The 13954-nt window shown below is 33.6% G+C and overlaps 1 protein-coding gene across 1 annotated transcript in view; it reads left to right on the top strand.

Moving 5' to 3' along the window:
- PTBP2 (polypyrimidine tract binding protein 2) overlaps positions 1-13954 on the top strand; it is an 84610-nt gene that overhangs the window by 52271 nt on the left and 18385 nt on the right. The window contains exon 8 of the mRNA XM_052636691.1: positions 6229-6424. Coding sequence (XP_052492651.1) covers positions 6229-6424 — 196 coding nt within the window. The remainder of the gene's footprint in view (positions 1-6228; positions 6425-13954) is intronic.

The raw sequence follows: 13954 nt of genomic DNA, 5'->3' as shown, positions 1-13954 counted from the left end.
ACTTTTGATGACTCCAGTATTTTTTCTTCATACCTTATCTGGACTATTGAGTATAGCCAGAGAATATCACATAATCTAACCAGTTGATACCAGTTTAAACTCATCAGCATTAACTACAAATAGGCCCTCTACTCTGCTTGCAAAGTCTTACCACGTTTCTTTAGTCAGCATGTTCTCCCGTTTTCCACAATTGTCTGTATCAGATAGAAATTTGTCTTTCTGCCAAGTTGCTTTTCACTCTTAACGACCTTGCCTACTGCTTCTCAGAAAAAAAATAGAAACTGTCAGATGGAAACTCTTACCAGCTTTTCTCACAAAATATACTTAATACCCACACATTTCTTTCTTCTAGATATAAGGTATAGATATTTCTAAGACCAATAAACACCAGATACCACCCTCTTCTGCCTCTTAGGAGTCTTTGTACTGTTATCTCCCCTTTCCCTACTTATTGTAATTTGGTTTCAGCACCCATTTGCTCAACAGATTCTCCCCAGTGTCACCAGGGATCACTGGAGTAGCTAAATCTCAACAGAATTGTTCAGTCCTCTCTTACCTAACCTCTAGGTAACCTTTCACACTGAATCTGTCTTTCCCTTTCTTAAAATCCTTTTTTTTCCTGGTCTTTAACACTTCTCACCTAGATATATCCCACCTCTCTGTTCATTATTTGTTATATCCCTCCCCTTCTTCTAGGGGGACCTCACCTGTTACACACAGCTTAGTTACACTTTGTGATTCTGACAGTACTCACATACCTTTATTTCTAGGTCACACATCTTCTAAGAGACCCAGGCTGGGACTGTGGAGCACCTTCAGACTTAGTGTGTTCAATTAAACTCCTGTCAACCCCACCACCACCACCACCAAAAATACTAAAATCTGCATTTCGTATACCATTCTCTAGGTATTGATCAGGTCAAAGTATCATCAATCCAAGAAACAAGACAGAAAACATTGAATCTTCCTTTCTTCCTCCTTTCAGCCTATCACCAAATCTTACTAATTTTAGATCCTAAATTTCTGTTCAGTCTATCCTTTTGTCTCCAACTCTTCTTGTCATCACCGTAGTCTAAGCTAGTGTTTTTCAAAGTGCTAGTCTCCAATGCTATAAGAAGCTTGTGCCAACATGCAGATTAGCTTACTTTTAGCTATAGTGTGTTTAGTGTCAATATTGATCCTAAATTCTGATGCAAACTTCTCTTCGTGCAAGGTGAACTGGGCTGCTAGTCCATAACCACAGTTTGAGTAGCACTGATCTAAACCATCAAGCCATCTCTTAAATCTGTGCCTCATTGGCCTTCTAGTCTAAATCCAACACTGTTTGTTTTAAGAATGATCTCAACTTAAAAGTCATTTTTCTTCCTTTCTCTGTACCCTTCAATGACTGATTTTTGTCCTTGGTATAAAAATGCTCTTTCTTTAACAGAGCCTATAAAAACTCTCAATCTTGCCTCTCCAGTCTCATCTTACATCTCTGTAACCATATTGGGCTTTTTTTTTTTTAATTTTTTTTATTGTGGTAAAAGTCACATAATATAAAAAATACTATTTTAACCATATTTAACTGTACAGTTCAGTGGCACTAAGCACATTCACATTGTTGTTCAACTTTCACCATCATCCATGCCCTGAATTTTCCACCTTCCTAAACTGAAACTCTGTCTCCATTAAACACTAACTCTCCAGTCCCTCTTCCCAACTTCCACTCCCCAGTCCCCTGGCATCTAGTAGGGTACTTTCTGACTATGAATTGGAGTATTCTAGGTATCTCATAAATGGAATCAAACAGTATTTGTCTGCACCTAATGTGTATTGGACTTCTTTAAATTCTTGTGTATGCTGTATATTCTCTGATCTCATAGGCTTACAACTTGCTATATTCTATGTACAGAAATACTTTTCTCTTCATCTCTTTATGACCAACTCCTCATTTCCCTCTTTCAAGTTTCAGTTTAGAAGTCTCTTCTCCAGAGAGGTCTTCTATAACCTTTCAGCTAGATTTGATCCCTTCTTTTCTTAGTTCTCGCCACCACAGATCACATTTATAATTACTTATTAAGTGTCTGAATTCTGGAGAAGGAAATGGCAGCCAACTCCAGTATTCTTGCCTGGGAAATCCCATGGACAGAAGAGCCTGGTGGGCTATAGTCCATGGGGTTGCGAAAGAGTTGGGCATGACTGAGCAATTAAACAAAAAAGTGTCTGTGTTATGTGTTGGACTATAAGCTGTATAAGGGTGGTTGTCATGTCTGCTTTGTTCTCTGCTGTATTCTTAGAACCTAGCACATTATAGGTATGAGGGCATTTTTTTCAACATGACACAACTTACCCGGCAGCTGGTGTGCTGTAGATCTCTTCCTACCTTTCAGCCATCCATGTACATCTCAGTGTATGATAAAATGAGTCAGATCTAAACTGTGTAATTCAGTTGCTACATTTTTATGCTTGTTAAAACAGTAGAAATCATGTAAAATTTACAGGTAAGGAATAATAGTTTGGGAAGAGAATTTCAAGCCTGCTTCTCTACGTCTGTAGTGATAGTTGTTCACATGATTGAGAGAATGAATAAATATCACCTATGCCTTGGGAATTCATTTAGCAGGCATAGTGTTTCTTTAGGTTTGGAGGGGAAGAGAACTTAGAGTGTTTTTTTAAAGTATGGTTCAGAACCTTCTTTTTGTATAGATTGCTTATAAAAAATGGGACTCTTAGGCTCCTCTGAGCTAACAGTTATAATCTTTGGGGTTGGAGCCCACTGCTCTGTTTAGTTTTTCAAGCCCTGGGAGTCACTGCCATGTAAAGGGAGCTTGAGTGACATTGCCAACCAGACTCTTGCCATGTATTAGTTACGATCTTTGGCAATTACTTTCAGTTAATTGGAATTATTTCCCCCTAGCATTTTATTTTGTAAGAGAATAGTAACTCAGGAAAAAAGCATCTTAAAAATGGAGCTTTATTAGTGAGGGTTGGAGGGGAAAAATTTAACCGTCTCCTGAATTTGTTCTGAGGTTCATGTATATTGCAGTCCAGTCTGTTTAAAAATCTCTGAAGTCAGGGGGACACATGTACACCCATGGCTAATTCATGTTTATGTATGGCAAAAAACATTACAATATTGTAAAGTAATGATCCTCCAATTAGGTAATTAAAAAAAAAAAAACCCTCTTAAGTCAACCAAAAAGGTAATGTTACGTATATTGAGGTTGGCATTTAGGGTGGTAGTCACCACCAGTAATCACCAATCGTTGTAAAAATAATAATTATCAAATAAAAAGTAAACTATTTTAAATGATCCTCACATTTATTAATGAAAAGACCGTAATGCCTTTTTCAGAAATCTTTTTCAGTGTATTGGCAAACAAAAATATCATTCCCTTACTGTGGCTTTCTAGTTCAGTTTCTGTATTTTCAAGGTATAGAAAGTGAAGTTGCTCAGTCGTGTCCTACTCTTTATGACCCCGTGGACTATAGCCTACCAGGCTCCTCCCTCTGTGGGATTCTCCAGGCAAGAGTACTGGAGTGGGTTGCCATTTCCTTCTCCAGGGGATCTTCCCGACCCAGGGATCAAACCCGGGTCTACCACATTGCAGGCAGACGCTTTAACCTCTAAGCCACCAGGGAAGCCCTCAAGGTATAGAAGTAGACTCCTTTTCATCTGTATCTTTAAAAATTATTTAATTTATACAACCCTGAAATTGTAACACACTTGGTAGAAAATTGTAACACAGCTTTTAGGGGTATTATCTACTTTTATTAGGAATATGTGCATTTGACACTGCACAGTGACACTGTGTCTTTTGGAAATCCTATCATTAATGATTCCTTCCAGAAGAGTATATTTCATTAAGTTTCATTAGTGGCTTTTCCTATTTTTAATCCATATGCAGTGTTTCATTGTGTTGTTAATTATGCATTCTGTATTTAACATCTTTACTGAGTTTATCATGGTTTTGACATAAATGTTATATTTACTATGAAGATATTTTTTCCTGATTGTTTTCATGTACTCTCCAAACTTTCCCTTTGCATAGATACATTTGGGAGGCTTTTTTGCAAATTAACTTGGGCTTTTGCTGTCAGAAATCTTTGCTTCAGCAAGATCACTACAATCTTGATTGCTGAACACTGACTGACTTGTGTGCTACTGTTATTTCCTGGAAGTTGGCAAATAACAATGAGCTTAAAGTGAGCTTGCATATATAGTTTAATTTGATTTTTCTTCTTACTTCACTTGTTGTCACTTTACCTCAGCCAACTATTGAAAATGCTTGGATTTCTATTATCATGTATCCTTAGCTCTTTTTCCTCTCCCCTGTTGCTAATACACATATTGTTTCCTGATTTCTCTAGCTCTTGTATCTAAGGTACAGTTTTGTGTATGCCTTGTGTGTATTCCTTGTATGTATCTTAGGTATATCTGTGTATAATACCTACATAAAGGGTTGTGTTTTTTTTTTTTTTTTGGTTAAAGGTTTCTAGACGGCTTTCAAGCAGTTAGCATATTCTTTGTAGATATTTGGCAGTCAACCTCTTTGATAGAACTTGGCCCCAAAGAAACTCTGCTTGTTTTAAAATTAGTCACTTTGCATCAGTATCTTACTTCTTGGGTTAATTGAGGTACTATGATCCAAAGGCAGGTCTGTTCTTCCAGTATATCAGATTTTTTATATATTATTGAAATAGTCACCTAAGAGTGAATTTTGACATTCATATATAAGGTAGAGACAGATCTATTACGTGGCTCGCCATTTCCCCTATAGGAATGAGTTAAATGAAGACCTATTTTCAGTGCTTTGTTTGCTTTTACAGCAGAGTACTGAATTAATTACTTATTAAGTATTGAATAAGAATTAATTACTTATGAAGTATTGAATTAATACTTACATTACTCTGCCTGATACTTCCTTGATACTTCCCATTCTCATGTGATGATAGGTGCTTTCCCTAATTCAAATAGAATTCAAATCCTGATGTGTATGTAGTTCCTTTATGTGAATATAGAAATGGGTAAACTTGTGTTGAATTGTGTTTTTAAGTTAGCTTTTAGCTTGGTAAATATATTCACTTAAATCTTAATTTTGTATGTTAAAGGAAAGGGTTTTCCTCTTTTCACAGAGTGGGAATATTTTAAATATAATATTTTAACTATAAACTTTATATACAAAGCAGCTATTGAGGTTTCCTTTTTCCATAGCCGAACACTCTTGACTATTCTTAAGTCTGTTTCAGTTACGTTCTTTCTCCAATAATACAGCCATTACAATAGTCATATTGAAGTAATATAAAAATTCTCTTTCAAACATCAAGTGTGAAAAATGTGTTTGTCTACTATTAATATAGTTCTATATTTATACACCTAGTAGGTCTTGGTCTACATCGTATCAAGCTTGATCTGTTTATGTATTGTTACCCGAAGAATTTTTGCTTTATTTTTGATGTGAATTAGAGCTAAACATGTTCTTCATTTCTGAACTGTTACTTTATACAGAAAATGTTTATTTTTCTAATAAAAAATCAACAATATATTCCCCTGTTCTCTAGTTTGTTCTAGGCTTCTGTCTAGCTGGAGTATAAATGGCAATTATATAGGAAGAGAAAAAAACATAACAGCAGCATATTTTTTTAATATGCTTGATATGCCTTTTTCTATGCTTTATAATTCATGATACACTTGCACGCATGTGGTCTTTTATCTAATCCTTACAATAATCCTGCAAGGAAGCATGGCAGCCATTGTCGTCTGTCTTCCAGATTCTGAGATTAGAAAAGATTAAATAACTTGTTCAAGGTGACCTAATTGAGTGGTCTTTCAATTCTAGAGCATAAGTATTGCCATCCAGCAAAAAATATGTGTGTAATAAAATTAACTTTAAACTATTGTGCAAAGTATTGATATTACAGTGCTACTTTGGCAGGATGAACTATATTTGTGAACTTTGTTTTTTTTAATTAAAATATTTGCAGGTTTTTGAAATTAAAAGTATATTAGCATATATATTTAACTGGTTATATTTTATATTTAAGTAGCACTTTCTATTTAAAGACAGTAGTATTTGTGGGAAACAATATACATACAGCTAGTGTAGCAAAGAAGAGTATCTAATTTGATCCCTTTTCTGGCAACTTTTATTATGTGCAGCTTTTCATTGTTGAGTTTTTTGTCAGTTGTACTTTTTCTAATTTTTATCTCTTAAAATTGCTGATACACTTTATTCACTTTTACAGGCCCTAGATGGTCAGAATATTTATAATGCTTGCTGTACTCTAAGGATTGATTTTTCCAAACTTGTGAATTTGAATGTAAAATACAACAATGATAAAAGTAGGGATTATACTCGACCTGATCTTCCATCTGGGGATGGACAGCCTGCATTGGACCCAGCTATAGCTGCAGCATTTGCCAAGGAGACATCTCTCTTAGGTATGATTTTTATTGTCTGTACCACTTCTGCCAAATGGGCAAGTGCCCCAAACTCCAGTAAGTATAATGAATCTCCCATTTTGAAATTTAAGAAATTATGTTAGGTTTTTTTTTCCCCCCTCAGGTAAGAATGTATATGAATACTGTTGGAAGAAAAACATAAATTCATAAGTATAATTAAAGTTGTGTCAGCATTCCTTTCACCTATCTTATCTTCTCTCCCAAAATAGAAGAGGAAAAGCTCTAATGAAAAAATACTGTTGAGTTCTTAATAAAACATTTACACTTTAAAGTCATGCTATCTAGAGGCCATTGTGCATATTCAGTCTTAATTGTTTCAGATAGGTTGGTAAACCAGTCTGATTGTTTCAGTTTAGCCCTGCACAAAAAAACCCAGAAAGTTAACAGAGGCAGCATATAATGGGAGTAGGTGTATGGATTTTTCAAAGCATATTGTAGTCTTAAAACACAGTTTTAACTAGGAAGAATTTTATATAAAATTTATTTTGGTGTTTATTTCCATTTTGTCTTAGTTATTATATTTCACCTCATTCAGCAATGGGTTTGACCCACCTAATAAAAAACCACAAATATTTGCAACTAATAGTTGACAGAGTCAAGATGAAGAAAAAAGTAACAGAAAATGTTTTGTAAGTAAAATAAGTGATTTATAACTTCAGATGAAATTTTAGTTTATTTTTGATGTATTCAGGAAATTCTTGCTTTCTGAAGTTTGTAAGATTATCATTAAATGAATGTTTCTGGACATATGGAACCTAAGATTGATGAATCGCAAACTTGTTCTGTTTATCTTATTGCTGTTACTCAGTTGCTAAGTATTGTCCAACTCTTTGTGATCCCATGGAGTGTAGCATGCCAGGCTCCTCTGTCCTCCACTGTCTCCCAGAGTTTGATGAATATAAGCTGAGCTTATATTCATTAATTTAAAAAGAAAAAGCATTAAAATAAAATAATTTTTAGAAATACTTATTTAGTGTGGATATATAACATGTGTTATCCATTTATAAATATGTTACATAAGTGATACATCATCTATGAACAGAGAGACACTAATGCACAAGAGAAGCATTTGCTATTTGAAATTAATTCTGATAATTTTAGACAAAACTGACCCCTTATTCTGATTGTCTAATACAACTTGCAGAAGTTATAGCAGTTTATCATCATAATGAATTCTTTAGGTTGATAACATTCTTTCCTGAGAGAATCTCCATCAGTATGTGGGCTTAGTTTAAAGCTTTATTTCCTCAACTTGGCTTGTAAGTAAATAATACTAACTATTTTATGGTGTACCATTTTTTTAAAGTCTAGAATGAAGCAGTAATGAATGATACATGGCCTTTGCTTATAATTGTTACTATGAATTCTTAATTCTTTTACTGATAGAACTTATAGAAAAGACAAAAATCAACATTTATTTAATAGCTTCTAGATCCCAGGGGTTCTGCAAGGTACTTGGCAGATGCATTATTTAATTCTTAAAATAACCAAAGTAGAAGATGATGTGAAGATATTATCGTGTTCCTAAGAAGTTTAAAATTTTATGTTCAACTCATTAAAGAAACAATGGTAAAAGACTGAGAAATTTCAGCTAGTTTCAAACATAGGACTTTCTTAGACACATAATCACTTCCTTGGACCCTAAGAGCTTTGTGTATTTGCCCATTGGAAGGGGTAGTTGATGAATTCATGTATGTTTTTTGGATTCTGGGTAGAGTCATGGATTTGTCTATGGAATTTATCATTTTTCTTGTAATGACCTTCATGGAATTCTTTTTTAAAGTAATAAGAAATAATAAATCTTTCTCATAAAAGATTATACAGTCCTGGCATAACTAACTTTTGTCTTATTCAGTGCTTTTATCATTTCTCAAGTGTTCTACATTTTTGCATTAAAAGAATGTGAGTAAAGTTGCTCAGTTTTTAGTAAATTAATTTGGTGTCTTCTTGCTGCTCTGTCTTGAAGATTTCAATATAATATTCTGGCATACCTTGTTTCAGTGTGCTTCACAGATACTGTGTTCTTTTACAGATTGAAGGTTTGTGGCAGCCCAGCATTGTCAGATGATAGTTAGCATTTTTTTAGCAATAAAGTATTTTGTAATAACGGTATATACTTTTTAAAAACATAATACCTTTTGCACACTTAAACTACCATATAGTGTCAACATAGAAAAATATTTTGGGGTGAAAATACGTGAATTCATCTTCCTTTATTAAATGACTTCATTGTTTACATGTTTTAATGGTTTTCACTGGGATTTTTTAAATTTTAAATATCCTCAAATAGTTTTTGAAAGGTGAGTTATAAATTCTAAAAATCAAATAAAGGAATTTATTTATAATTCATAAGAGATAACTACATATATTTTGATATATTTTTTCTTGTTATGTAAATACATATTTGTAAAAAACTAAAATCACACTATTTGCAGTTTTGTGTTTGTCATTTTGAGGTTTTTTTTTTTTTTTTTTGAAAAACAGTAATTACAATAGCAAGATAGCCTGCTAATGGATATATAATACTTTTGGATTTATGTTGGACATTTAGTTTCCCTTCATACTTTTCATTAATATAAATGGCATTGTGACCACCAATACCTGTATGTAACGTTTTTGTCCTTTATTTACTTAGACTAGATTCTAGAACTAGAATCATTGTGTCAAAGAAATGTTAAAGCCTTGTGATTCTTGTTTCAAATTTCTTTCCAGAATGGTGATAATTAATTTAACATACATGGTATATGAGGCTGGCTATTCTACTTTTTCCTGTTCAGCATTGAGTATTAATACTTTTATTTGCTAGGGTATTAATAAGGATGTCAGATTATTTTAATTTTTACCATTTTATGAACTAGTTTATAATTTCTAAATGTTCATGAGATATTTACAAATCTGAATTGGTTGTGTGGATTCTTTCTTTCGGAATATACAACACATGTTAAATGTATATTAAGGATATTTTGCTCATATTTTATGAGCTAAGCATTCAGCTTTATTCTGTTACTGTAGATTGGCCGGTTATGGAAAAAGATGTTTTAAAATAATTCATCATAATCCAAACATTTCCATTTATAGGACATTAAGGTAACTTTTTTTGTACCCCCGCCCCCTTCACTCACCTTTGGTGGATAGTATAATCTTTATGAAGAATTACTTACTATTTTACTTTGTAAAGTAGTCAGCAGACACTGTAGTGACTAGTGACATGCAATATTGCTTTAGTAAGGTCATACCTTCTGGAATGGTGACTAAATTTTTTTCTCTGTTTATTTGCTTTCATTGGTATCAGTCAGGTGACTTCAGATTACAACAAACTAATATTGATAGGATCCATTTTCAGCTTGAGTCTTTCTTAAGCAGTACTTGTTCAAAGTGAAATAATTTATAGGTATCCCTATATTTAAAAAATTCTGTAAGAACACAGATAGAAAAGAAAGTGAGTGAAGTCACTCAGTCGTATCCAACTCTTTGCGACCCCATGGACTGTAGCCCACCAGGCTCCTCCGTCCATGGGATTTTCCAGGCTAGGGTACTGTAGTGGGTTGCCATTTCCTTCTCCGGGGAATCTTCCCGACCCAGAGATCAAACCTGAGTCTCTCACATTGTAGGCCACCAGGGAAACAGATAAGTAGGTGATAATTCTTTTCTGCTAAATATTTAAGGGGATTCACTTTATTTTGTATCATTTTTGTATCTAAGCAGTTGACTGAGTTTAGTCATTTTGAAATCAATATTATAAATTTTAATTGGTTTATTTTACACAGTAAGTTTTTAAAACTAGCATTTATATGTGGCTTCTCTGCTTCTTTCTTTCAGTTAAGAATCACTGTCGTCACAAACGCAGTTTAAGAATGGAGATGAGTGCTTTGTAATTAGTTAGAAATCTGATGTTTAAATACATAATCACAAACCTGGCAGACTATTAGTTATTCATATTCTACATCAAAGAACCAGGTGACCAAAAATCCTTGAGATTATAAATTGAGATGTTGTTATAATGATCATTTTATCATGTTTAAGAAGTGTAGTTGATTTATTAAGGGGTGGATCACTGTTAGAAAATTGCTGAAAATAATTTTTCATAATCATGCTATCTACATTTTAAAAATTAAGGCAGTTAATACATTGCAAGAATACTTTAGAGCCTTCTGTGAGCAGCCATTCTCATCATATAGTTTTAAAAGAAAAGCAAACTTTGTATAAGATATTTTGATGTTAAAATAATTGATGATTGAGAATAGATGTAACAACCATCTAGGTAAATCTGTAACCCTTATAGATCTGTGCTTCTCAGTTTTCCTTCACATCAAAGTCACCAGGCCCTACCCTAGACTGAAAATCACTACAAGTGGGGTTCCATGCATTTGTAATTGTTTAAGATTCCAAGATGGTTTTTCTATGTAGTGGGAGTTGAGCATTACTGCTATAGAGAAAGTATGTAATATTTTAGATGCTTTATTTTAGCTTTTTAGCACAGTTATTAGTGTTCTTATAAAAACATTCTTCATAGCTATTGACCCACTATTTTAATACTTTTCTTTTATTCATGCCTTGTAACTCTGCTTTGATAGAGTTCCACTGATAGATGTTCAGTTTAACTGTAAATTGAATTTACTTTGCTTTTCTTTTCTACGTGTTTATGATATATAAAATTAACAAGCAAACTTGTTTTTAAAGTATTTTTTTGAAACTTAATATTTTAAAACTTACTTTAAATGACTTGTGAACGCTTTTTTTTGAATGGGTTATTTACATGGTGATTTTTTTAAAAAGCTTTTATTAAAGTTTTTTTTTATCATATACTGATGTAATAAACCCTATATATTCATCATCTCAATTCACTAGTTTCCACACTTGTTATATCTGTTCATTTTTTCTGTTATATTTTAAAGCAAATCCTCAACATTATGTCATCTCAAACATTTCCATAATTTCTCTAAAATAATGACATTTTCTTACCAACCATACCTGATGGAAATCAGTTAAAATCTGATCATAAAACTTACCAAAATTGAGAATGGTCTCTTAATGTTGAATACCCAGTTCATCTTGAATTTCCCCAATTGTCTCCAAAAACGTTTTTTAAGGGTTGATTTGTTCAGAATAGGATCTTTTCAAGAGCCACATATGGCATTTGTTAGCTATGTCTCCTGAGTGTCTGTTATTCTGAAGATTATTAATATAGAGGTTGTTTTTATATAGAGGTTATTAAAGTCCTCTCCTTCCACCCAGCCCTCAGTTTCATTGACTTATTTATTATAGAAACCTAGTTATATCCTTTTAGAAAATACCACAGTCTGGATTGGCCGGGTTATTCCCTCTTATAGTAGCATTAGCTTGTTCTTCAGTCCACTGCATCTTTTGTATAAATAAGAAACTAGCTCCAAAAGCTTGATGAGATTCAGATTCTGTTACTTACATGTTCCTTGTGATCTCAGTTGGAAGCATAAAATATATGGTTGGGTCACTTTTAGTGATTTTAGTGATGCTTTAAGATTGTGGTTTCAGGTGGTGACATTCTGTTCATTCCATTTTATTTTTCTACTAATGGTTTTAGTATCGACTAATGGCTGCTGCCTTTATTTCATTTGGAGGTTGCAAATTTTGGATTTTTCTTCTGATATAAACATTTCTTCTATAATAATTTGTTGAAAGTGTTTATTGTTCCTTTGTCAACTTAGGGCTCTTTACGGTTTGTGCAGGACAGTTAAGTTCTTGAATTTATTTACTAATTTTTAGTGGAAGAAGTTCTGTCCAGCTTTTGTTTTTAGTTTATTATGTATGAGTGGGTACAGACTAGATTCTTCCCTACTTCTGCTTTAAACTTGAAACTCTTGATTACTTCCAGATTTTGATAGCCCTAGAGTGGTTTGAGATGGTGACCTTACCCTAGAAGTGAGTGTTTTTTAATTTATTTATATGATTATTATTCAGTCTTAATGGCCCCAAAATGGAAGAGGACTAAAGAGTTAAAGGACTAAAGAGAGCTAATCAAATTTAGGTATATTTATCTCAAACAAGAATTCATCCCATGAAATAACCAGGAAGCATAAAAACTTTTTTCATAAAACCTAATGGACTAAAATCACTTCTCTCTTAAAACTAACTGTGGTGGTGGCGGGTGGGGGGGAACCCTCCACCAGTGTGTTACTAATTCAGTCAAAAAGTTAGCATCTTTTTCCTTGTATCCATATGTATGTTTGCTCTGTGTCTTTTCATTCCTTTTGTGATATGATTCCGTAGACATGCAGTAAAAAACATCTTCTGTGAAAACATTACTGTCTCATGTATCCCATTACAATAGAGTGATGGGGGCAGGGAACTACAAAATTGGAGATTAGTATTGAGCTAATAGAGCAGTAATTGAATATTGTCTTAACAAATATATTTAAGTGCTGCCTGTGATTTTCCTTTTGTGTATGTGTTTTACAAAATGAAATATATTTAGTGTTGTTTGTAGATACTTTGTAATAAATTTAAGTTGTTTATGGTTTCAGTATCCTCCAAAGGTGAATGTTATTTGGAAATTCTTGTTTGTTTCAGTGTTTTTACCAAACCATTCAATAGCACCAGAGCTTAGAAAGAATAAAATTGCCACTTGGTATATTGTAAGGCCACTTACAGTTCATCTTTGTGATATAGGTAAATAAATACTTTTGAGAAGGAAATGGCAGTCCACTCCAGTATTCTTGCCTGGAGAATTCCATGGACAGAGGAGCCTGGCGGGCTGTAGTCCACAGGGTCTCAAACAGTCTGACACGACTGAAGGACTCACACTTTCTAGAAAGAAATGCTGGTGAAAAAGGAGTCTTAAAAATACACATATACCAGTTTCTACGGAGTGATGTTTTTTGGATGATTGGTATTGATAGAAGGGGTTAGCTTTTTTCCTACCACTGTTTTCTCTCTCTATAAAAGTTTGGCTCCACTATCAAAGTGCCTTAGGGAGATCCTTTTTGGGATAGTTCCTACCACAGGAATATCTTTTCAGAAAAGTAGTTTAAAAGTAATTATTTAAATTCCACCTTTGTTGCTTACAGTTCTTCATTTCATATGTTTTGAGGCAAAAGCATTTAAAATACTGTGCTTTAGAATGGAATTGTCCCAATCTCAGGAACCAAAAGGTTGATGCATATGGATATTGATAATAGCCTATCATTTATTGAGTATACGCCAGTGCATCATTCTTAACCCTCTTGTGAGTTAATCCTCACCATTCCTAAATGAATTTATCCTTATTGCCCGCATTTTATAGATTTAGAGACTGGAGCACAAATTGATTAGCAGTTTGCTCCAATTCCCATCATTAGTGAGGGCCTGAGCCAGCCAGGCAGTGTGGCTCCAACAATCTGTCCTTCCAATAAACATTAAAATGAAATGCGCTACAGATTAGCTAAGACTTTTAGCCTGCCTTTTTTCCCGCTATGGAGTTGATGTAGACTAATGTCATGCATATAGTAAATTGGTAAGCCTGTAGTTTTAATTTCCTTCTTTTTATATATAGTG

This window comes from Budorcas taxicolor, chromosome 3 (genome assembly GCF_023091745.1).
Source record: "Budorcas taxicolor isolate Tak-1 chromosome 3, Takin1.1, whole genome shotgun sequence".
Lineage (NCBI taxonomy): Eukaryota > Metazoa > Chordata > Mammalia > Artiodactyla > Bovidae > Budorcas > Budorcas taxicolor.
The sequence above is the reverse complement of the archived record's forward strand: the minus strand, read 5'-3'. Positions and strand labels throughout refer to the sequence as shown.